Raw genomic sequence first — 23,635 nt, forward strand, 5'->3', positions numbered from 1 at the left:
ACTCACTCTTTAGGAGGACACTTCTGGACAGATAATGATTGTGAAAAATGTGGGAAATGTCATATATAATATATAATAAAGTTATCCGTTTTTTACCTTTTACTAATTATAGGGTGTTCCTTACCTTTTTTCTTACTGCAAAGGCCACTCTGAGTGCAGTGCTGAATGGAGTGAAGTTTCTTTCATGTGGCCTCCAGTTCAAACCCAAACTGAAATAAGAGAGTTTATCTGTGTAAAACAAGATCACTGCTGTTTTGAATAGTTTCAAAAACATTAGTGAAGTCCACCGTGAGGCTTTGTGAATAATACACTGCACTCAGAAACAAGCTGAGGTGACAAAATTAGTCTGCACTCTCTGCAGGTTTCAGATGTTTTGCGCAAGTATTTGCTTATGTATTTACATTTGGTGCCAGTTTATTAGGTCAACCTACCCTGTACATACACTTCTCAGCCATAATATATCACCAAAAATGTAGTGCACTTTGTAGGATTACAGTTACAGACTGTAGCCCAAAATCCTTCTGTGCCAGTCTTATTGGATCTCAGGGCAGCTTTTGATACTGTTGATCACAAGATTCGAATCCACCATTTTGAATTCTGGGTCGGCATCTCAGGCACAGTTTTAGAATGGTTTAAATCATATTTAATTAATAGACAGTTCTTGGATTCACTGAGAAATCATTCATTAAAAAAAGTTAACATTTCTTGTGGAGTCCCTAAAGGTTCAGTTTTAGGGCCTTTGTTTTTCTCTTTGTACATGTTACCTCTAGGTGATGTCATTAGGAAACATCAATTTTCATAGCTATGCTGATGACACAGAATTCTACATTTCCATTCCTTCTGATGATCAAGATTCTGTAGACAGCCTGACCAACTTTTCTACAGCTTAATCACAAAAAACTAAAATACAGATCGTTGATGCTAAAACTCAGAGAAAGCTGCTTTATGAGAAGCTCGGCTCTTTAGCTTCATGTACCAAGCATGCAGGAAACCTAGGTGTGATCTTAGACTCTGAGCTCTGTTTCATCTGCATGTAAACACAACCACTAAAGCAGCTTTTCATCATGTGAGAAACCACTAAAGTTCAGCCTTTTCTGTCTCAGAGCGATGCAGAGAAACTTGTTGAGGCGTTAGTTCAGCAGAGTTGATCACTGTAATGATCTTCTTACTGGAGAAAACAATCCATCCTCTACAACTCGTACAGAACGCAGCAGCGCAGATCCTCACAGAGACACAGAGAGCTCATATCACCCCCGTTTACACTGCACTGTCTGCCTGCATCTTTTAGGAGAGATTTTAAAGCTCTGCTGCTGGTTTTTAAAGCTCTAAATGACCTTAAAGCTCCTGAATGTCTGTCTGTTTATGATCTTAGATCTGCAGATAGTGACCTGCAGACACCTTCCATAAAATACAGAAAACATGGAGAGTCTTTCTGTTATTCTGCTTCTAAGATTTTAAATTAATACTCATAGCTTCTTTCACTACTGTTGAGCTTTATCACCTAACTGTAAAGCACTTTGAGCTGCCACTGCAAAGTGAAAAGTGCTATATAAATAAAGACTGTTATTATCTGTTACTGCTCCCCACTATGATGGTAAGGGACCACAATAGCCTAGATATTATTTGGGTGGTGGATCTTTCTCAGCACAGCAGTGACACTGACGTGATGGTGACATGGTGCTGGTATGAGTGAATGAGTAAAAAATGATCATTTTTAAGTTTAGTTGCTTTGAAAGAAGAAATATCAGGCTGGTCTCGGGTGATATTCAAGGTTTCGATATCAGATTAGTATTGGCATCAGTATCAGCTAATACTCAAGGTTTAAAGGTACAGTAAACAATTTTGAAGAATGATTGCTGATATTTGAACTTAAGAGCAAAACAAACACCCCCTCCCTTCATTCCCCCTTCAGAAGCTCTGCCCCCCAAATTAATGGACGTGCATTGCCGAGGTGAACGACACTTTTTAGATCTTTGTGGCCATAAAACTCTTTGCAAACGCTGTATGAACAATGTGGCTTCATTCTCTGCTCAGGATGCTGTTACTCCACTAAATCTCTACATAGAAAACAGTTGTTTGCTGCTATTTCAACTCAAAGATTCAATGTCAGATTGACATGGGTATCGGCTGACACCGAAGGTTTAAATATCTGTATTAGAAAAGTAAAGGTAGTATCATGCTGTCATAAATTAATCCAGTGTAAGTTGGTCAGATTTTCACTAGTCAGCGATCAGTGCTGTATTTTTTTTTAAGTCATCACAACCTGATACAGCTCTCAGCAGTGTCACTTCAAGGGTCAGACAGGACTGTTCACTGCCCAGAAATATCCAGCCAAGAGCGGTCCTGAGGTCAGAAGCGAACCGCTGATGAAGGACAATAGGTCAGTTGTACTGAGAATGCTTGTATAATGCAGGTGTGTCTAATAAACTACGTATAAATGTACAATGACATCGAAGAAATATAGAATCAGCCAACACAGACACCAGCAACTAACAATCTTTAAAATTATTCATTTTAAAACATCATCTTCCTTAAAGATTACTTAACGTTTCAAAAATTGAGTATCGGCTGATACTCATGGTTTCAATATTTGATTGGTATTGGATAATACTCAAGGTTTTAATGTCACATCAGTATCAGCTGATACTCAAGGTTTCAATATCTGATTGGTAGTGGCCATTACTCAAGGTTTTGATATTAGATCATCTGCCAATACTCAAGGCTTCAATATTGGATCAGTATCAGTCGATAGTCAAGATTTTGATGTTAGATCAGTATCAGCGGTACAAACTTTCAATATTGGCATCAGCCGATCCTCAACGTTTCAATATCGGTACCGGCCAATACCAATCTGATCTTGGCCGGTACCGATATTGACACGTTGAGGTACTCAAGGTTTCAATGTAGGTATCAGCTGATACTTAAGGTTTGAATATCGGTATTGGTCAAGACTCAAGATTTTAAGATAAGATGGGTATCTGCCCATTCTCAAGGTTTCAATATCGGTATCAGCCGGTCTTCAAGGTTTCAATGTCGGTATCAGCCCATCCTCAAGGTTTAATATCGGTATCGGCCGATACTCAAGGTTTTAATATTAGTATTGGCCAATACTCAAGATTTTAAGACTAGATCAGTATCGGCTCATACTCAAGCTTTCAATATATGTATCAGCTTGTCCTCAAGGTTTCAATATCGGCATCAGCCTGTCCTTAAGGTTTCAATATCAGTATCGGCCAATATTTAGGGTTTCAATATCGGTATCGGCCAAGATTTTAAGATTAGATCAGTATTGGCCGATCCTCAAGATTTCAATATCACTATCGGCCAATACTCAAGAGTGGTATTGTGACATTAATCCACCGTTAGTTGGTCAGATTGTCACTACAGTGATCACTCAGATATTTAACAAGACAACAAACAGATGCATGTAAAAGATAAACAGCTTTAATAGGGTTTAGCCACATCAAAGTGTTACACATCCAGAAAGTGATACAAAACTCAGTTTGGAAGGACAGAACAGAGGATTAACAATCACTTGGGACCAGTTCCACATTCACCGCCTCTCACTGACCTGAATGTGAGTGAGCTTGGAAATACTCAAATACCACCTACTGACCAAAACACAATGGAAAAAACACTGGACATACTAATTACTTTATGGCCAATAACGCTCCTCAAACATGAAATATATATTGTATGTATAAAAAAAAAACACTATGTAATACAATCTATCTGGTAACTGAGTGAGTTTTGCACCTCTGCACTGCTGTGTGTGGAAGAGAGTCTCAGCATTCAGAGAACACCAGTGAAAAAACATGGTGATCTTCCTGCTGTTGGTCCATAATCACTGTGACTTTATTTCAACGCTCTGCTATTGAAACAAACATTTTGGCCCAAACAAAACTGGAAACTTGGTGTTTGTGAACGGAGTACAGTGTTGATCTCCAGATAAACATTACAGTTTAAAAAGCAGAACAGATCTAAACCTGCGTAACGGCACTTTAATTCGTACCAGAACTGCTTTAAAGGGGAATTCCACCAATTTAGAAAAAATCCTGCGCAATTAAACTGTTGAGATGTAAACAGTCATTCAGAATGGTTTGGTGTGAAATGCTCCATTCTAGAGAAAGAACTGTTCACAGTGGTGGTGATAGGAACCAGGCATCCACCTCTAAAAGCTCCCTCACAGAAAGTTATTATATGAAATGGTTATGAATTCACTGCCTGATGACTGAGACACTGTTTTATGATAGTTTTGATTATTTCCAGATTTTCCACTATTTTCCCAATATTCCACCTCACTGTCGTCTGAAGAAAACCTTGCATCTCCATTTTTGACGTTTTCAAGTTTTCGACATAATTTGAAAATACCTGTTACCCTTCACCTTGTCTGTAAATTTCATGATGAATGGACTAAAAGAAACAACCGAAAAAGTCTGGTTCCATTGACTTGCATTAAAAGTAAAGTAGGTTTTTTCCTTCTCCTGTAAAGTTACCATTTGGGAGATACGAGGTTTTCTTCCAACAACAGCGATATACACACCGATCAGGCATAACATTATCACCACCTCCTTGTTTCAACGCTCCTTGTCCATTTTATCAGCTCCACTTACTATATAGGTGCACTTTGTAGTTCTACAATTACAGACTGTAGTCCATCTGTTTCTCTGCATACTTTGTTAGCCCCCTTTTACCCTGTTCTTCAGTGGTCAGGACCCCCATGGACCCTCACAGAGCAGGTACTATTTGGGTGGTGGATCATTCTTAGCACTGCAGTAACACTGACGTGGTGGTGGTGTGTTGTGCTGGAACGAGTGGATCAGACACAGCAGTGCTGCTGGAGTCCACTCACTGTCCACTCTATTTGACATTCCTACCTTGTCAGTCCACCTTGTGGATGTCAGAGATGATAACTCATCTGCTGCTGCACAGTTTGTGTTGGTCATCCTCTAGTCCTTCATCAGTGGTCACAGGACGTTGTTGGCTGGATATTTTTGGTGCGTGGACCATTCTCAGTCCAGCAGTGACACTGAGGAGTATAAAAACTCCAGCAGCCCTGCTATGTCTGATCCACTCAGACCAGTGCAACACACACTAACACACCACCACCTCGTCAGTGTTACTGCAGTGTTGAGAATGATCCACCACCCAAATAGTCCCTGCTCTGTGAGGGTCCATGGGGGTCCTGACCACTGAAGAACAGGGTAAAAGGGGCTAACAAAGTATGCAGAGAAAATGCACAATGAGCATAGAAACAAGGAGGTGGTCATAATGTTATGCCTGATCGGTGTAAACTTAAATGACAAGTGTAGGTTCACTGGTGGTTTTGGATAGTAAATAAAATGTCTGTATTTGTGTTGTAGTCATGGTGGCCCCTGGTTCCTATCACCACCACTATAAAGAAATCTGAAGAATTTCACACCAAACCACTCTGAATCACTCGGATTACATTTCAATCTTGCTGCAATTTTAAAATTGGTGCAATTCCCCTTTAAATGGAAATCTTGCTGGAGAAAGAGTGAAAAAGCACTTTAGCTTATTTATTTCACCTTATGTGCCCTGATGTTCATTCATACTGATTACTGTTAAGGGGGGGCACTGCAGTGTAGAATCCTGCCCTGTGTTGATCATCGCTGTTTATAAAAATAGAAATCATCTAAAATACATAATGAAAATAATGATTTTGGAAAGTTAATAATGCACACAGTGTTAGATTTGCATATTATTTTGGGTAACATTTATTGGCAGTTAAATATGTTTGTGTTATTAGGCTAGAACAGTTAAGCTTGCCTTTTTAATCTACTTAGGACACTCTTTGGGCCAGTTGTTGAATCGGCAGGTCAGTTATTTGAAGACACCCAGCCCAAGACGTCCTAATCTTTTTTCTCCTGGCATGGATGCTAGCATTTGGCTGTGAGGTAAAATAAAAAAGTGGAATTTAGAGAAGTCATGAAAATGTACTTTAAAACACAACTAGACGGATTTAACTGTGATGCAGTCAGTAAAGTGCCAGTTTGCAAATCCTGGCTTTCAAATTCCACCAGAACGTTATTTATTTATAAACTTATTTACTGAAAACAGCAACCAGTGAACGCTTTAGCATTACGCTTTTGACAGCAGTCCAGTTAACAGAAACGTTAAGGAGCCCATATCATGGAAAACTTTTTTTTTAAATGAAACGTGTATGTAAATACTGTTGAAGTTTCAAAACATTCAAAACAGAACGCTCACTCCTCAGTCCACAAAGCCCAGACTGAAAAACAACCTGACTGAAATTCAATTTCTGGACATTATATTTGCAGTTTAGCCCATTCAAGCTGAAGTTATAAGGAGCGTTTCAGTCCAGACTGCTTTTTGAAAGAGGCAGCCAATCAGAACAGAGCTTTTTAACATATATCCTAAAGACACAGCAACAGAAACAGCTTGTTTAATTGTAAGAGATAACGAGAGGCTGGAAAATGATCACATAGAAATGAATGATGACTGTTTTTGGTACACAAAACCACACAAATATCATAAGTGGACCTCAGAGAATAAAACAAAGACAAGACTAATGTCAGATTTGGGCCCTTTTAAGGTTTCTGCTGCTCAAATGAAATGCCTGATAGGAAGATTTGGCAGTAAGAGGTATAAGATGCTACACCGCTGACGGCATTTGTTATGTACGCACTGTGAGGCTGTAAAAGATTTTAATGCTTGCTTTCACTCACCGAGTACTGTTTCTCATGAATGCTACCATTTTCATACACTATCTGTCCAAAAGTCTCCAAACAGCTCTTCTACTGAGTTCAGCTGCACCCACTGCCGACCCAGCTTGTATAATCTCCATAGAAAAGCACCGAGCAATAGCATGTGACACTGTGGAGCAGCTGCACATGATCCTAAGGTCTCCATGCCCAATGCCAAGCATGGGCTAGAGGGGTATAAAGCCCCCCAGCATTGGGCTGTGGAGCAGTGGAACTGTGTTCTCTGGAGTGATTGAGCTCCATCCAATACCTTTGGGATAAGTTGGAGTGATCCAAAACTGACCATCCAACATCAGTACCTGACCTCACTAATGCCCAATCAGATCCTCACAGCAATGTTCCAAAAACTCCCGTTAAGTTCAGAAGAAGCTCCGTCTACAGACTTTTGGACAGATAGGATCAGTACCCAAATGTTATCAAGATGACTGGATTTTAGTTGTTTAAAATAAAAATAATAAAAATCTACCCTTCATGTACAACATTTACACCAACCTGTCTTCAACAACACAAGTTTGGGAGTCAGTTTCCATGGATACCATGACCCGCTCGTCCCCGGCCATCGGTCTGATTCGTGAACCCACATTAAAACAAACAGCCCAGACGTGCTTAATGTATTTACGTTACAAGCATCTCCCTCACTTTCTTTCACAGAACTGAAGAGATTTCAGCCACTGTGTCCTAAGAATTAACGCCGGGCTCTGAGAAGAAGCGGTGCTCCTGAGCGTTCAAGGCTGAGATTCTCCTCAAGGGGTCAAAAGTTAGCATTTTCTGTTAAGAAAGAGAAACAAATTTTAATTTCAAATTTCACCAACACACTGACTGACAGAGAGAGAAACAGACATCTTGGTAAAGTGAAGCGATTGTGGCATATTCATGAAATTTGAAGCTTAGATAAAAAGATTCATGTAATTTCATGTAATAACTTTCTGTGAGGTAGCTTTTAGAGGTGGACGTCTGGTTCCCATCACCACCACTGAACAATTGTGACTTGGTAAGGTTCTCTAGAACGGAGCTTTTCCCACCAAACCACTCTTAACAACTCTGTTTACATCTTGACAGTTAATTATGCAGGAATTTTGAAACATTGGTGGAATGTCCCTTTAAGTGAACACGGAATGCATGTTTGATTAGAAGTATCTAATTTTTTTTACAAATACTGGGGGACTAAACACAAAAAAGACAAACAGTTTAATTTGTAAAATACATTATCAAAAAAGCTGTGCTTACTTAAAGAAGCACTTATTTATTGGATATAAAAAAACACAAATGTCATGAAGATGCAACAAAAATAATAACCTTCACTTCAGTAAATGTAAAATGATTAAAATGACTGTGTAATAAATGTTCCACTGTCAACACCAGGTTCACAGCAATGATTAATAAATGTTTACCAAAATGTATCATTTTGAATTTTTACCCCCTTTGGTCATTGTCAATTTCCATCCACTAGACGGAGCTCACCAAACACTAACAGGGCAGAATCCTCTAATTAGATTCTAAAAAAGTAAATACGAAGCTTTTAGATACTGAAGCTCAAAATACCAATAAAAGATCTGCTCCCTCTTCACTGATCTCAGGAACGTAGTCTGCGACTGGCTGAGGATTTTGGGGGCTGAAGTTCTGTCGGGAGAGCGTGACATCAGTAGGCCACTCCTCCTCGCCGGGCAGGCCAATAACCCTGAGGGAAATAAGCCAATAAGGAACTGTTATTCATGACAATCTCTAGAATCAGATCTAACAGTTACACTCAGCTCTGCAAAGCTACGATGACCTGCTGTTTCAGATCCAGCAGAAGGTCCATCTTCATTTTTTATATTGTATTATGTTATTTATCTCTTAGTTTAATCCTCGTTATCAGTCTGTGTTCTTGTCTTGTCTGTTCAGTGTGTTAATGTCATACATGTGTGACTCAAAACTGATTGCTTGTGAAATAAAGCAATTCTGATCTAACTGACTCACACAGGTCGCACTGGGCGATATATCCACTGTGCCGGTGAGATCCGCTTTGACACTGACAGACTCAGAAAGTGAGATATTACAGTAAAATTACTTACGAAAAAATCTTTGTCAGTTGGTCCACTTCTGACTCTCCGCAGAACAGAGGCCTGAAAAACAAGGTGAGGAGCACAGAGAAGAAGTGACGAGCATGAACAGAGACCCACCAAAATAATTACGCGTAGCAATACATTAAATGACCACCAGATGTCAGTACTAGGTAAGAATATATAAAAGAACAGAGCTCGTCAAAACAATCACAACTTACTTGCGGCGGAACATCTCTGCAAAGATGCAGCCTGTGCTCCAGATGTCTACAGGTGTTGCGTAGGTAGACTGGAGCAAGACCTCCGGAGAGCGATACCACAGAGTCACCACCTGAGAGAGAGAGCTACATTGGCACTGGAGCTACATGGCAAACATAGTCAATACCAGAAGTCAACAGTCACCAAATCTTTTCTGTAATTACATCCCCCAAATTTCTCAGCCCTCTCAAACAACATCCAGGTCTTCATTAAGGTGGTGCAGTAGTTGTGGTTCAGGACTCAGTGTGACTCAGTATGAGATATAAACACTAAACTTCACCGTGTAGCTGAACGCTGCAGACAAACAGGTGCTGTACTGAATTCTGACTCCTCGCAGAATCTGCACTGCAAAAAATTATATCTGAGGAAGCGAAAACATCTTAATTGCAGTCAATATAACTGATAATTCTCATAATGAGATTGTTGTCAGCTTATTATAACACACACACACACACACACATACACATATATATATATACATACACACACATACATATATATATACACACATATATATATACACACACACATATATATATATATATATATATATATATATATATATATATATATATATATTAGGGGTGGGAATCTCTAGGCACCTCACGATTCGATTATGATTCAGAGGGCTGCGATGCGATTATAAAGAGATTATCGATGCATCTCGATGCATCTTTTTTTTCTATATAGCATTTATATTTGAGCTCAAGTTTCGAGTTCAAGTTTCAAGTTTATTTGTCATTTGCACATGTCAGGACATTTATGCATTGAAATGCTTGTGGTGAGGCTCAGCTAATCACTCTACAGAAAGTAAATAAGTAAAAATAAAAATACAAGAAAAACCAACTGAAATATATTAAATGTACACAAAATACATACAGAATATAGAGACAATATACATTTTAAAGTGACTAAGTAACTCGGTGTTATTGTTATTTAAAGTTTGTAATGATCAATAATGAATTTACTTCCAATATCTTTTTTAATAAAACAAATGGAAGTGATCTGGCAAGTGAACTAGAAGGCTCTCATTCAGTGCTCTTGTTTGGAGCACGAGACACTGCTGCTACTCATCTGTGATAAAATGCGCAGTTACGGTGAAATAAGATCCAGTGGTGATAGATGTCCACGCATCACATGTTACAGCTATTCTACCCGTTTTCTTTAGTGATTTTATAACTTCGGTTTTGGTCTCGTTGTAGAGACGGGAGGGGATTGCTGTGTCAGTAAAGTATCTTTGAGACGGGTCGTGTGCAGCGTAGCGCGAAAGCCCTGTTTCGCAACGACTGAGAACCGGCGTGCAGACTGCAGGTCACCTAGCAACGATGCGTTACTCGCATTTATAAGCACTGCAGTTGGTTTCCTGGTACATTAAATCTACAATGAGAGACTGTCAAACACTAAAAAGTGGCAAAGCTGAAGTCAACTTCTCTTTTGAATTCTCCTATTCCACCTTAAATGGTTCCGCATTTACATTCGGCGCCTTAGAATTTAAGGTGGAACGGGTAAATTCGAACAAGAAGCTGGAGAATAAGAAGCGACTTCAGCCTCGTAAAACAGTCGAACACAGAGGCATTTAACTGATCCACTTCTGAGGAAAAGTTTTCTGGAGGAGACGGGAGGAAAGTGGCTGTATGCGAAGCTTAAAAGCAGAGCGAAGTAAATCTGCATTTTCGTTTATATTGTTTAACCTATACTAGGACATTATCACACACTGACACATACTGGACATTAAATGTTGTGGCTCCCAAGGTGGTTTGATTTTTGTTGAAAGGACAAAATGGCTCTCATTTGGGTTGTGACTCCTGACCTAACCTGGCAGAGGGAGCCGGTCAGATTTCTCGATCATCCACTTGTGTTTTTGTTATGTGCCGCCATATATATATATATATATATATATATATATAGCCTAATGCTGATTTAACGATACAAGTTTAACAAGAACTGAATGCAGTTTGTTTTTAGGGATGTCAGGGACGTCTTCACAGACTAGATTTGCATTACTTCTAGTGTTAGCTACGTTAGCCTCCTAGCTCTGTTTCTAACCTAAAGAAATTATTTCAGTAACTCAAATCACATCCAGCTCTCCGTTAAGGTGGTTCAGACTAGTACATGAGGTTTAGGACACAGTATAAACTCACTGTGAGAGCTACATATGTTTTATGTTTCTTGGCTGATCGACTGGATCTGGGGTCAGTGGAAAATTTTTGTACATTTGATTTTCAAACCATTCATTAACTCTTACTTTGCACTCTTATTAGGTACAGATGCATCTTTAATAGGAGCTGCACAGACTAGGATGCTATAAGTAGTCGCTGGTCACGTGATTATGACACTAACCACATGGACGCCTCAGAGAAGACAGCAGGTGAGGAGTCTGGAGATTGCACTGTCCGTATCTCTGGGTTCCTGAAGGCCAGCAATGTGAAACGTCACGCTCTACTGACCTGTGGAGTTTGGCTTCATCACAGATTTTTAAAGTTGCTTGTTGCGAAGCATTCCCTTCTCCTGTGGTTTTATTCATGACATCAGCAATTAGTCGACGTCAACTTGACTTTCATCACAAAACTGGACACTTTAAAAAAAAATCTGAAGTCGTGCAGCCTCCAGTATTTAACCCACTGGGGTTGACTAACAGACCAGCGTGTCAAATTAGATGTTTCTCTGTGTTTCTATTAATATCTTTGTGATAATCCAGCGCAGAAATACAGTTCAAACATTTCCTGAATGTGTACAGTCGCCCTTTCCATTTCATCTCATCACGAGATCAGAGTTATGAGGCTAAGAAGAACGGTTGAGATACATGGCATCTGCCTCTCACCGTGTGGAACTGGTAGATTCATGTGTCTGTCTACATTCTGTGTGAAACTGACCAATGGACACTCAGGAAATCCCTAAGGACTGACCCATCATGCCTGAAACCCTTCATTCTTCAGTCGTCTCGGACACAGATGCGTGGTGTGTAAAATGTTTGCATCGGTTTTGGAAAGTAGTGAGGAGGAGAACATCTATCAACTGTTTTATTCACACATTCAACTACATTTGTGAACCTAAGAATTTGGTAAACACATTTCAACGCCAAAACAATTCGTCCACATGAGTAAAGCTGTTTTCACAAGAGATATTAAGAATTTCTAAAACTGGACACACAGTTTTACAGCTTTAGGGCTGAATTATCTCTGTACACAGAGCTCCAGGTCAAAAGTGCCACATTATAGAGAGAGCCGAGATTGTTCTGAACATTTTAATATATAATATGTGGGTATCATGTCGTATGCAAGAGCCTCTAAAAGCAAAATTAAGACTATATATTAAGTGAGGAAGTAGTTCACTAAAAACAGAGAAATAAAATGATGCCACATCAACTAGTGCAGGTTTGTCTATCTTACCACTGGGGTGAGCGCCATGTGGCAGCTGTAAATGCGAGCCAAGCCAAAGTCAGCAAGTTTGACCTGACCCCTGCTAGTGACCAGGATGTTCTCCGGCTTCAGGTCCCGATGGATGACTCGATGAGAGTGCAGGAAGGACAGACCACAAAGCAGCTGCTGCATCAGATCCTTTAACAACCACAAACATACAGACACATATCTTACTATGGAAAAATCACAGAGCATGTGAAATACTTTACTACATCTTCCCTATATCCAGAAAAACGTTCTAGGAACTCATTCTTTTATCTAGAACTTTTAGTAATTGCAAAAGCAAACATCACTGTTCTAACAGAGTGAAAATGTACAGTGCTGCAAATGTGAAGTCCAGACCTCAACATCACTGAAAGTGTTTGGATTACTTCAGAAAATGATCAACCAACTTCTAAGACTGAACTTTGGAGGTGTGTCCGAAGATTTCTTTGAGAAACTGAAAGTCAGTCTCCTGAAAAGAGTGGAAGCAGGAATTAAGGGAAAAAGTGTAAAATTCTGTGTAATTTTCTGTTAAATTTCTGATTCTCATTTTTTTTTTCCCATGACGCATAACCCTCTGAAAATTAAATAAATACAGGGTGCACTTTACCTTTAACAGAAGAGACTTTAACTTCTGGAAACTTCTGCTTAGAGAAACTATTTTCCCCATCTGTTCTTTACTTGTAAGATTTGATGTAGTCTGTAAACAGTGCAGGTTTCTTTGGAGCGATGCTGTAGAACAACCACCCCCTCAACAGAGGTATTAGTGTGAAGAACCTTTTACAAAGTTTAAAGAACCTTTACATGATGTGAACATTCTGCACCAATTTTTCCTAGAAGTTTTACGTTCTATGAACCTCTTTAAATGTTAAAAAGGTTCTTCACACTCAAACATCTCATTTACAACAATGGTTCTCTACAGAACCATCAATTGAACGGTTGTCTAAGGTAGCGTTTCTCAATCGTGTCCCTGAGGACCCCCTGCCCTGCACACTTTAGTGCTGTTGAATTTAGTAAATATTACAGCTGCTCACCATCAGTTTCATCTGAGGAGCTGCAGAGCCTCTCGCCTTGTAGCCTGAGACTGCTGCATCGCCTGAAGCAGCTGGCTGAGCAAGGAGCAAGGCTGACGGCTGACCCCAAGAGACTGGCTTTTCCTTCCGCTCTCTTTTTCCCGTTAACTCATTACAGTCTGATGTCGCTCTTTTGACAGTAAACCAGACTAAATGACCTCAGGCTGCAGCTCAGTACAGGAGAGGTGAGGGAAGCAGTGTGTTCTGATCTGTTTGTACATCACATTATCTGCATTTACAAGCATACCAGTATAGCAGTAATGACTAAACTAATACCTCAAGAACAATTTTAACCAGAACACCAGACATCACTCAGTACTAGGAGAACATGGTGAAACCTGCAGCAATTTCATGATGGACGACAAACTCTAAGGAATGTTCCCAGCAGCTTGCTGAATCCACACCATGAAGAATTCAGGTTGTTCTGAGAGCAGTGAGGGTTCTATTAAGTGTTAGAAAAGTGTGCCTAATAAAGTGACCAGTATGTTTTAGGAAGGTTCTCTTACCCTAATTCGGCTAATAGGCAGTCCCGGGGCTGGAGCCTTCTCCAGATACGTCTTGAGGTCCTGATCCACATGTTCAAACACCAGAGTGACTTTAGTCTCCTGGTCTGTTCTCAGGGTGGCGCACACATCCATGAGCCTGAACGGGAGGAAAGAATATGATAGGAATGCACCAAATGCACAAATTTGAGATTTTTCATGTTTTTATAGATTTGCATAGTAAAATTCTAATATTATTAATACTTTTATATTTTACTTTTAACATTTTGCTTCAGTCAGGTGCGGTGAAGTCTGGAAGTAAATCATATCACTTATTTGGCTGCACATTTCAGGACATATAATCTTAAATAAATAAATATATTTGGAGAATCGCATGTTAGGCCCATGACAGTAATTAAAATATTTTTTTAAAAAAAGAAAAAAAGTAATTCAAATAACTGTCTTTTCAAGCCAACCACAACCACCTGCTCTGCACACTGTAATTTGGCACAGTTTGCAAGACTCTTGCGATTAGAGGCAACAGCACTGATCTTCACTCAAGGTGCAGCGCAAGTAGGATTTATATGGCAATTCATTGTCCACTAAAATGATGTGATTGTGACAGGCCTAGGCTGACGTATCATAACCACCTGTGTGCCAGTAAGCCCTGATAAAGATAAAGCAGTAAAGCAGGTCTGTCCCAATTATTATGTAATCACCTGATCACAAAAATTTCGGCCGATCACAATTACTGAAGAAGACTGCAACCATTTTCCGCCACCTACAGGTTTGACACTATCAACAGCTAAGAAACAAAACAGCTAATCTGCCATTCTGTTCATTTTAGGCTTTTACTTTAACAGTTACATAAAACGAACAGAAAGACGTTTACATTGTTAATCACAGTTAATTAAATGTCAATTAAAATTTCATGATAGTGACAGGCCTACAGTGAAGTTACGTAAGCTGTTTGTAGATCAGATCAAATGTCAGGCTAAACTGCAGAATACTGTGTTTTATTTATCAGGTTATTTTGGTAAGTTTAGTCTCCCAGTTTAAGCATTTGGATGAACTGGTGCACACATAAGAGCTGTGAATGTGTAGGACTGGGCGTAGGTTGAGGATTTTGCTTTGCGAGTTTGGTTGCAGTAGGAAGTAAACAGAGAGAAGGTCACACAGGACAGAAATGATTATGACAGAAAAGCAGCCGCTCTGAAGATGAGATTAAGGCAATGTCGGAACCTTCGCAGTGCAATTACACATCACGAAACGGAGGAGCGGAGGAGTGAGCAATTTGGGACAACCAGGTTGTTTAAGCGAGCCCACAGCAACTGATGAAAGGAAAGCAGAGCTGTGTGGTGAACCTCAAAATCACAAATAAATCACAGACTATCTGCAAAGTACAGAGATTAAAGAAATGCAGAGGCTACAGATGCAAACCTCTCATCAGCAGCAGAGTGGAACTCACAAACAGGTAAAAATCAGATGGGCTGGATTACTTCCATAAGAGTTTTCTGAACAGATGAGGTGAAGGATGTTCAGGGTGGAGAAAGAGAGAGAGACTGCAGATGATTCTAAAGACATGAAATCTTAACTATGTTTACATTCAAAGAACAGCCTAATGCTGAATTCACATTTGCATTGAAAAAAAAACATCATGAAGCATGAAGCATCAACACAGCATGAAGCCACACAAGCGTTACCATGGCGACTGCGGTGCCAGCGAAAATGGAGCTTTATCAGTGTAGATCGTTTATCTAATGTTATACATATGACATTTTGAACAATACACCAGGAAACAGCTGTTTTCTATGTAAAGACATAGTGGAGTAACACCTCTGTGTGTGTGTATGTGTGTGTGTAATTCACATGTCAGGGTCCAGTTCTTGCAGGCCAAAACACTGCAGACTTTAGCACGCTGCCTCAAACACACCTGATTCAGCTCATCAGCTAATTAGCAAGACCTTCATGAACTAAATTCAGAGCATTAGAAGAGGGTAAATGCTAATATCCACAGTGCTTTGGCCTGGAAGGTCCCCAGTTTGACACGCCTGGTGTCATGTTTTTTGTTTTCATAGCTGGTTCGGCTGCGCATGCATGTTAGTCCCTCCCTGAGAAAACGTCGGCCCTCCCCACATTTTGTATTTCCCTCCCAAGAGACAAAGATGGAGTGCAGCAGGAAATGTTCAGCATCCTTTCAAATATTCCTCTACCGAATATTTCTTGAAGTTGACTTCCTGTTTGCACTTTCCTGTTCCACCTTAAATTGTGCAGAAGTTCCATTCTGAGCCTGAGGTGCCTGAACATAACTGCTGTACCATTTAAGGTGGACCAGGAAAATTCCAACAAGAAGCTGGTGAATAAGAAGCCGACTTCAGCTTCATGAAGAGCTGAAAGGCATGAGGAAGCTGCTCTGTTTCTGCTTGACAGGTGGGCAACATTAATTTCTTTTTGCTGTTTCACAGAACCAACAGGTCAGTATTGTTTTGTCTCTTTGCTAATGTTTGTGATAGCAACTGGCTAGCTTCACAGCAGCAACTGTAGCAACATAACCTTGCTAACGTTAGTTACATTACTTGTTGTGTGTTTGTTCGCTCTAACATTATATCGTGATGTTCATCCGTACAGCATTTCCAAAGGGTTTTATGGCCACGAAGCTCTTACAAAAATAAAACAAAAAACTAAACAAGTTTGATAGTTCTGTGTCATTCACCTCTGCAAAGTGTATCCATGAATTTGGCGGGGCAGAGCTTCTGAAGGAACACTGAAGGGAGGGGGGTATTTGTTTGGCTGTTGAACTCTAATATCAACAGTCATTCTCCAGAATTGTATACTGCACCTTTAAGGTGGACAGACACTCCAACATGGATTTAGCCTGATTCTAACATTACCCAGAAATAGAACCTGATATTCTCTATTTTAGCCCTGTATTTAACTTCGGATTTGAACTACACATTTCAGGAACAGGCAACAAAATCAAATTTAAACTTACTGACAATACTTGCATTTCTCGTTATATAAAGTTTATCTTTGTGTTTTCATACTTGACAATGTTTGGGTGGTCAAACTGCTCCAGTCTCTTCAACAGGGCCACCTCTCGAACAGTGGACAGGGGAAGGCCTTCCTGGTCCGTCTGCACGCGGACGCTCTTCAGGGCCACAAACTGTCCGCTTTCTCGATCCCGAGCCTTATACACGGTACCATATGCCCCGCCACCGATCTCAGCCACCGGCTCATACTGGATCACTGCCTCTTGGGCCATCGCCTGCAGAGCAAACAAGGAAGAAGTTACATTAGAAATGGAAAAGATCTAATGTGGGTGCGTGCAATATGACAGTTAAGCAAATAACAACTTCAAAATCATTCAGATACTACACTGACTTTTAACTGTGATAATGGCATTTCTGTCGTTTCCACTCCGGGCCGAAACACTATGTAACTTTAGAGGAGCAGCATGAGACCTCTCGCCAGAGCTGTGTAATGCTTTACGGTACTACGTCACACGAACAGCTCAGTTAGCTAGAAAAAGATGCAGCTCGGTATTTCACAGCATGGACATTTAGTCTGTAAAGAGACCAAAGAAGGTGCTGTCAGAGGAAGTGAGGAAGAGAAAAAGAGACAGTGATCAAGCAAGAGACCGGACAAGAGTAAATCTCAGACTAAGAGTAAATCTGAGAGCTGAAAGAGATCAAAGGATGCAGGACAAACTCACAGCTAACAGGAAAACAACAACAATCCAACAGCAGAGTGCTCATCCCTGCCAGTGTTATTTATGAAAGGCTGGGCTGTAAACTGTAACCTTATCTGCATTGCCCCTGTCTCTGCCTTAATGTCCCAACATAACCTAAACACACCTAACCTAACCACACCTAACCAAACCACACCTGTGACACACCTAACCTAACCACACCTGTGACACACCTAACCTAACCACACCTGTGACACACCTAACCTAATCACGCCTGTAATACACCTAACCTAACCACACCTCTAACACACCTAACTTAATCATACCACACCACACCTGTAACATACTTAAGCACGCCTAACATAATCGCACCTGTAATATACCTAACCACAACTGTAACACACCTTACCTAACATAACCACACCTGTAACACGCCTAACCTAACAAATCCACACCTGGAACACGCCTAACCTAACAAATCCACACCTGGAACACGCCTAACCTATCAACACCTGTAACACACCTAACCTAGCATAACCACACCTGTAACACACCTAACCTAGCATAACCACACCTGTAACACACCTAACCTAGCATAACCACACCTGTAACACACCTAACCTATCATATCCACACCTGTAACACACCCAACATATCCACACCTGTAACACACCTAACCATACCATACCACACCACACAGGTAACAAACCTAACCACACCCGTAACAATACCTGTAACCATGCCACACCACACCTGCAACAAACCTAACCACACCTGTAACACACCTAACCTGACATAACCGCACCTGCAACACGCCTAACCTAACATATCCACACCTGTAACACACCTAACCTAACATATCCACACCTGTAACACACCTAACATATCCACACCTGTAACACACCTAATCTAACAGCATCTGTAACACACCTAACATAACAGCACCTGTAACACACCTAACCATACCACACCACTCCTGTAACATGCCTAACCCAACATAACCGCACCTGTAACAAGCCTAACCTATCCACACCTGTAACACGCCTAACCTTACATATCCACACCTGTATCACACCTAACATAACCTCACCTGTAACACACCTAACCTAACCTCACCTGTAACACTCCTAACATAACATATCCACACCTGTAACACACATAACCTAACCTAACCTCACTTGTAACACCCCTAACCTAACATAACCTCACCTGTAACACATCTAAACTAACCTCACCTGTAACACACCTAACCTAACATAACCACACCTGATGAGACATATAACATGATCTTCCACCTTTTACATGAGGAAAAACACAAACAAATAAAAAAGAGGATGGTTTCCTCAGACCACCACACTTTCTCAACAGATGGGTGTATCTACCAGCGAGCACCCAAACAAAGAGACATTGTATTTACTAGTTAAAAACCCGGTACATACAACTTTCCAATGAGCAAGTGAATGCAGCGCTAGAGCGCAGATTTAAGTGCACACTCCACCAAAAACTCTGCTTGCGTTCAGCAGGAAGGATAATGCTTTTAAAATAAGAGTCCCATAATTCTACTGTTAAATGCAAGTTCCATTGGTGGTGCACCATTTCAGGTAGAGCAAAAAAAGTTGAAAGATTTCAACTTCATGCTTTTGCACCCTGTACTTAAAAAAAAAATAAACCAAACTCAGCCTTACAAGTAAAACTAAGATGGGAAAAAAAAAAAAAATAGCTATCAGCTTTTACAACTATATGCTCACGCTGCAACAAACAGAATGTGAACTGGATGTTTTTTCAGCGGGTGGGTTGAGGCAAATACATGAAAATGGAAGACAGTAGAAAATGCATCTTAGGAGAACAACACAATCAGATCAGGGGTGCGTTCAATCTTAAAACATCATGCACCGTTTTGCTACTGTTTCAGAGTTGAATGTCATGTTTCGTCGAAACAACGTGTTAGCCAAACAGCGGAGATGTGTATACAAAGCAAGCTGTAATCAAAAGGCAGCGGTTAAAAGGATTCTAATAAAGTCTCTACAAATGCGGCCACTGCAGCTCAGTGTATGCAATGACTGCAGAAGATATAAAATGTGTTTGTCGTATTTAAACTCATTTCACCAGCCTCTGAAAATTCTTCAAAAAGACGCCAAGAATCGCCTTTTTAGGTGCCACAGTTACGATGCTTGCATAACGCAAGCTGTATGGCACACAACAGTTTCTGTTTAAATAAATGTTTTGTTTCATTTTGCTGGGGCTGAACGCAGCCCAGCTATCATCCAGGAATGATGATGCCATCAAAATAAGAGTCCCATAACTCTACAGTCAAATGAAAGTTTGCTTGATTTAATTGAACACAATTATTTATTAAACACTAGACTGCTGCTTCTAGCACTAATAATAACAACATTATTTTATTTGGTGGTATTTATTGAAGAATTGCTAATAGACACTGAGTAATTTGCATTTAAATGAGTGGATGTCACATAGTAAAGGTTCATACTTGCCCACCCTGGGAGAAGACCACCCGCTTTATTTGAGGCCCCTGATTTCTATGAACCTTTTTGCTGTTTTTAAACATTTTTTGTTGTTGCCAAGTACAATACTGTAGCCTTGCTGCGAATCCCAGCATTGAATCATGAGTCTATGAGAGTTTTTATGTAACGACGGTGGAATCTGAGCTGATATCCAACCCAGCATTCCAGAGGCGCACCACAAAACACACAGGTTTTCTATTTACATCACATTTTGGGAGCATTCCCACCATAATTCTTAGACGAAACATCAACCCCAAACAGGTTTCTGACTACACTAAACCAGTCAGGGCTGTGACTGTGTTCAGCTACACTCCTAAAAATGGTTCTTCAAGGGTTCTTTAGTAAGTGCAACATTCTGTTTTTCTGTTTAGAACCATTTCATGCACAGTGAAATGTTCTATATAGCTGCAAAAAGGGTTCTGCTGTTGTTACAATGTCAAGCTTACAACAACAGAAAGAACCTATTTGGTGTTAAGCATGAAATAGTTCTATACTGAATTCATTGTTCTAGATAGAACCATTGTCTTTACTAAAGAACCAAGCTTTTTAAGAGAGTAGGGTTTTTTGTAATGTGGTGCCATTTTGTGGACTTTGTTGACTGTGGCTTCAGCATGGAGCAAAAACACAAACGAGCCATTTCCACTAAAAAACCGGATATGGAAATGAATTACAGCTGGAAGGTTAAGCGCAAGCTGCGTTTCAGGTCCTCTTAAAAGTGTTGAAAAATGAGAGGGGAGAGATATTTAACGTCAGACAGACAGGAAGGGCCTCCTGTTTTCATTTCTGTACTTGGCCAAATGTAGTGTAGAACTGTCTGTGGCCTGACTAGCCATGAGCTGAAGCTCAAAAAAGCTGCTCTTCCTCAACACGTGGTGGCCATCAGGAGGTTCTTTGTTAATTAGTAAGAGAAGGAGAGAGGGGGGGGCTTCAGGAAAACCCCTCCAAACCGAGCGAGCAGGCCAGCAAAACACCAAATATCGATTTAATCGCCTGACTCAGGCTTCATAACTTTGAAGAGCCGAGGACGCCGTTTAATTTCAGCGCTTCTGATCCAAACTCTCCGCTCCACCTTAAACAGCGTCGGTTCCATTCCGGCGCCCACAGCAGCTGCAATGCTGCAGCTGCAGCATTTAAGGTGGAACGGAGAATTCGAACAAGAAGGCAAGTTCAGCTTCTCTGTTTATACAAAAAAAAATTACGCCACGAAAGCAAACTGGGCCTGAGGAGGAAAATCTAAGACGGGAAAGAGGTTAAATTAGAGACATTTTAGGATCTTACCATGTTCCTTTTCGGTTCTCGAAGCAAAGCTAGCTCTGTCTAGCTTCTGCCCACAGTTACAAAAACACCCAATCTCATCACATCTGCCCTCCTTCTCTCACTCCGCACTTCATCGAGGAGAGTTTGCTCTGTCTGAAGGCGTTTCTGCTGTTGCTTCTGCTTAGCGCTCAGTTTTTCTCTCAGTTATTTCTCGAACTTTTTCCTCTGCTCTCACTTTGAACTCTCATTGTGAAAATGAGATGCTTCCTGTCCTGTCAGCAGGGCGGAGTCAAAGTCTGGAATAAAGCAGAGGAGGGGGAGGGGCAGACACGACGGGGCGGTGTCTGTGGGCGGGGTCAGACGCGTAGCGCCGCCCACCGCCCAAACAGGTGCTCAGTTTTAGGCCTGCACTTCCTACTGTTTTGCTAAAATACAGCTCAACAACAAGAACAAAAAAAAACGAGAATTTAAATTCCTAACTTAAAAGAAACTACCGAGTCAGAATTAATCACAGAGGTGATGATAGGGACCAGACGTCCACCTCTAAAAGCTCCCTCATAGAAAGTTATTACATGAAATGGTTATGAATACACTGCCCGATGTCTGACACACTGTTTTATGGTAGATTTGACAAGATTTTGGCCTCATTTAGTTGTCCCCAAAGAAAACATATTATTTCAGATTTTCCACTATTTTCCCATCATTGATATTCCATATAAAACTCAGAAGACATGTGTAAGTTCACTGGTGGTTTTGGACGGTAAATAAAATGTCTATATTTGTGTTGTAGTCATGGCGACCCCTGGTTCCGATCACCACCACCGTAAAGAAATCTGAACCATTTCACACCAAACCACTCTGAATCACTCTGTTTACATCTCAGGTACGCAGAACATTTTGAAAAATTGGTGAGATTCCCCTTTAAGAACCACTGAACTGGAGTTTTTTATTAGAATGTAAGATTGAGCACCTTGTAATAATAACATATGTGGCAAAATTTTAATTTAGTGTACTTAAAGGGAAATACCACAGATTTTGTCAAATTCCTCCATAATTCAGTGGTGGAAAGGTCAACATTCCGAGTGTTTTGATGCAAAATGGTTTGTCATAGAGAAACTATATATTTGTAAAAACAGACATCAGGCAGCACATTCGGAACCATTTCATGTGAGGGAGCTTTTAGAGGTGGACGTCTGGTTCCTATCACCGCCACTGTGAACAATTCTGAGCATTTCACATCAAACCACTCTTGACTTTGTTTACATCTTAACCGTTTTAATCATGAAGACATGTGGAATTTCCCTTTAAATAATGCACACGTTACTGTTTTGAGATTAAGAGATTAAGATGCTTATCTCAAACATTTAGTGAAAGCTAGATTATGTTCTGAGAGATGTCAGCAGAAGAACCTGAGAGTTCAGGTGGAAGCAGCTTGTGTCTTTTTTCTCTCTCAGTTTGGTGGAAAGTAAAGGCTGGCATGCCATCTGGACATGGACCTGGTCAGATGATGATGATTGTGACATTTAGATATTTTTTTGCTTGCTGTTGGCCAGTACGTGCATTCTGATGGCCAGCAAGATGAGATGCTTGTTGGCTGTGAAGATCCTGAAGTTTGAAGAGGACACCACTATGATGGGCCTCGTAGCATCATTAACCTACGGTAAGGAAATCGAGCAGCTGGTTTCCTGGTGCAGCAGCAACCACTGGCCCAAGCCCAAGTTCCTGGGCACCACCATATCCAGGAGCATTAAGTGGGAGAGGAACGTGGTCTCCATCGCCAAGAGAGCTCAGCAGAGAACGTTCCTCCTAAGACAGCTGAAGCACTTCAACCTGCCGCAGAGCCTGATGATCCAGTTCTACACAGCAAGTCCATCCTCACATCATCTATAGCCATCTGGTTTGGTTCCTCCACCTCACAAGAACGAGCCGAACTCTAGCACGTAATCAGGACAGCGGAGAGGATCATGGGATGTATCTGCCAATACCTCAGGACATCAACAACAGCAGAGCACTGGCAAAGAGACACCTCCTCCAGACACTTCCCTCTAGTAGAAGATTCAGGACCATCAAAACCAGCTCAGCCAGACATGCTAACAGCTTTTTCTCCAGAGCTGTAGCTCATTAAACACAGTGGACACTCACACTTTAAACCAACCATCAAACCTC

At 40.7% G+C, this 23,635-nt stretch overlaps 1 protein-coding gene across 1 annotated transcript; it reads right to left on the reverse strand.

The window, feature by feature from the left end:
* Positions 1-5,342: 5,342 nt before the first annotated feature.
* On the reverse strand, positions 5,343-21,765 carry cdk4 (cyclin-dependent kinase 4). The gene is made up of 8 exons (XM_036559722.1): positions 21,491-21,765; positions 17,047-17,267; positions 14,027-14,162; positions 12,436-12,603; positions 9,010-9,119; positions 8,801-8,851; positions 8,289-8,424; positions 5,343-7,514 (listed from the first exon to the last, which is right to left on the reverse strand). The coding sequence occupies exons 1-8, from the start codon at positions 21,491-21,493 to the stop codon at positions 7,425-7,427; spliced, it is 915 nt and encodes a 304-aa protein (XP_036415615.1). The 5' UTR covers positions 21,494-21,765; the 3' UTR covers positions 5,343-7,424.
* Positions 21,766-23,635: the final 1,870 nt, after the last annotated feature.

This window comes from Colossoma macropomum, unplaced genomic scaffold (genome assembly GCF_904425465.1).
Source record: "Colossoma macropomum unplaced genomic scaffold, Colossoma_macropomum, whole genome shotgun sequence".
In the NCBI taxonomy this organism is placed as follows: Eukaryota; Metazoa; Chordata; class Actinopteri; order Characiformes; family Serrasalmidae; genus Colossoma; species Colossoma macropomum.

Excerpts from the sequence above, each read along its gene's own strand:
- cdk4 (XM_036559722.1), bottom strand. Across the intron at positions 14,163-17,046 it reads GACCACCCAAACATTGTCAA|GCTCATGGATGTGTGCGCCA; the intron begins GTATGAAAACAC and ends CCTCCCGTTCAG. Across the intron at positions 8,425-8,800 it reads CAACTGACAAAGATTTTTTC|GGTTATTGGCCTGCCCGGCG; the intron begins GTAAGTAATTTT and ends TATTTCCCTCAG.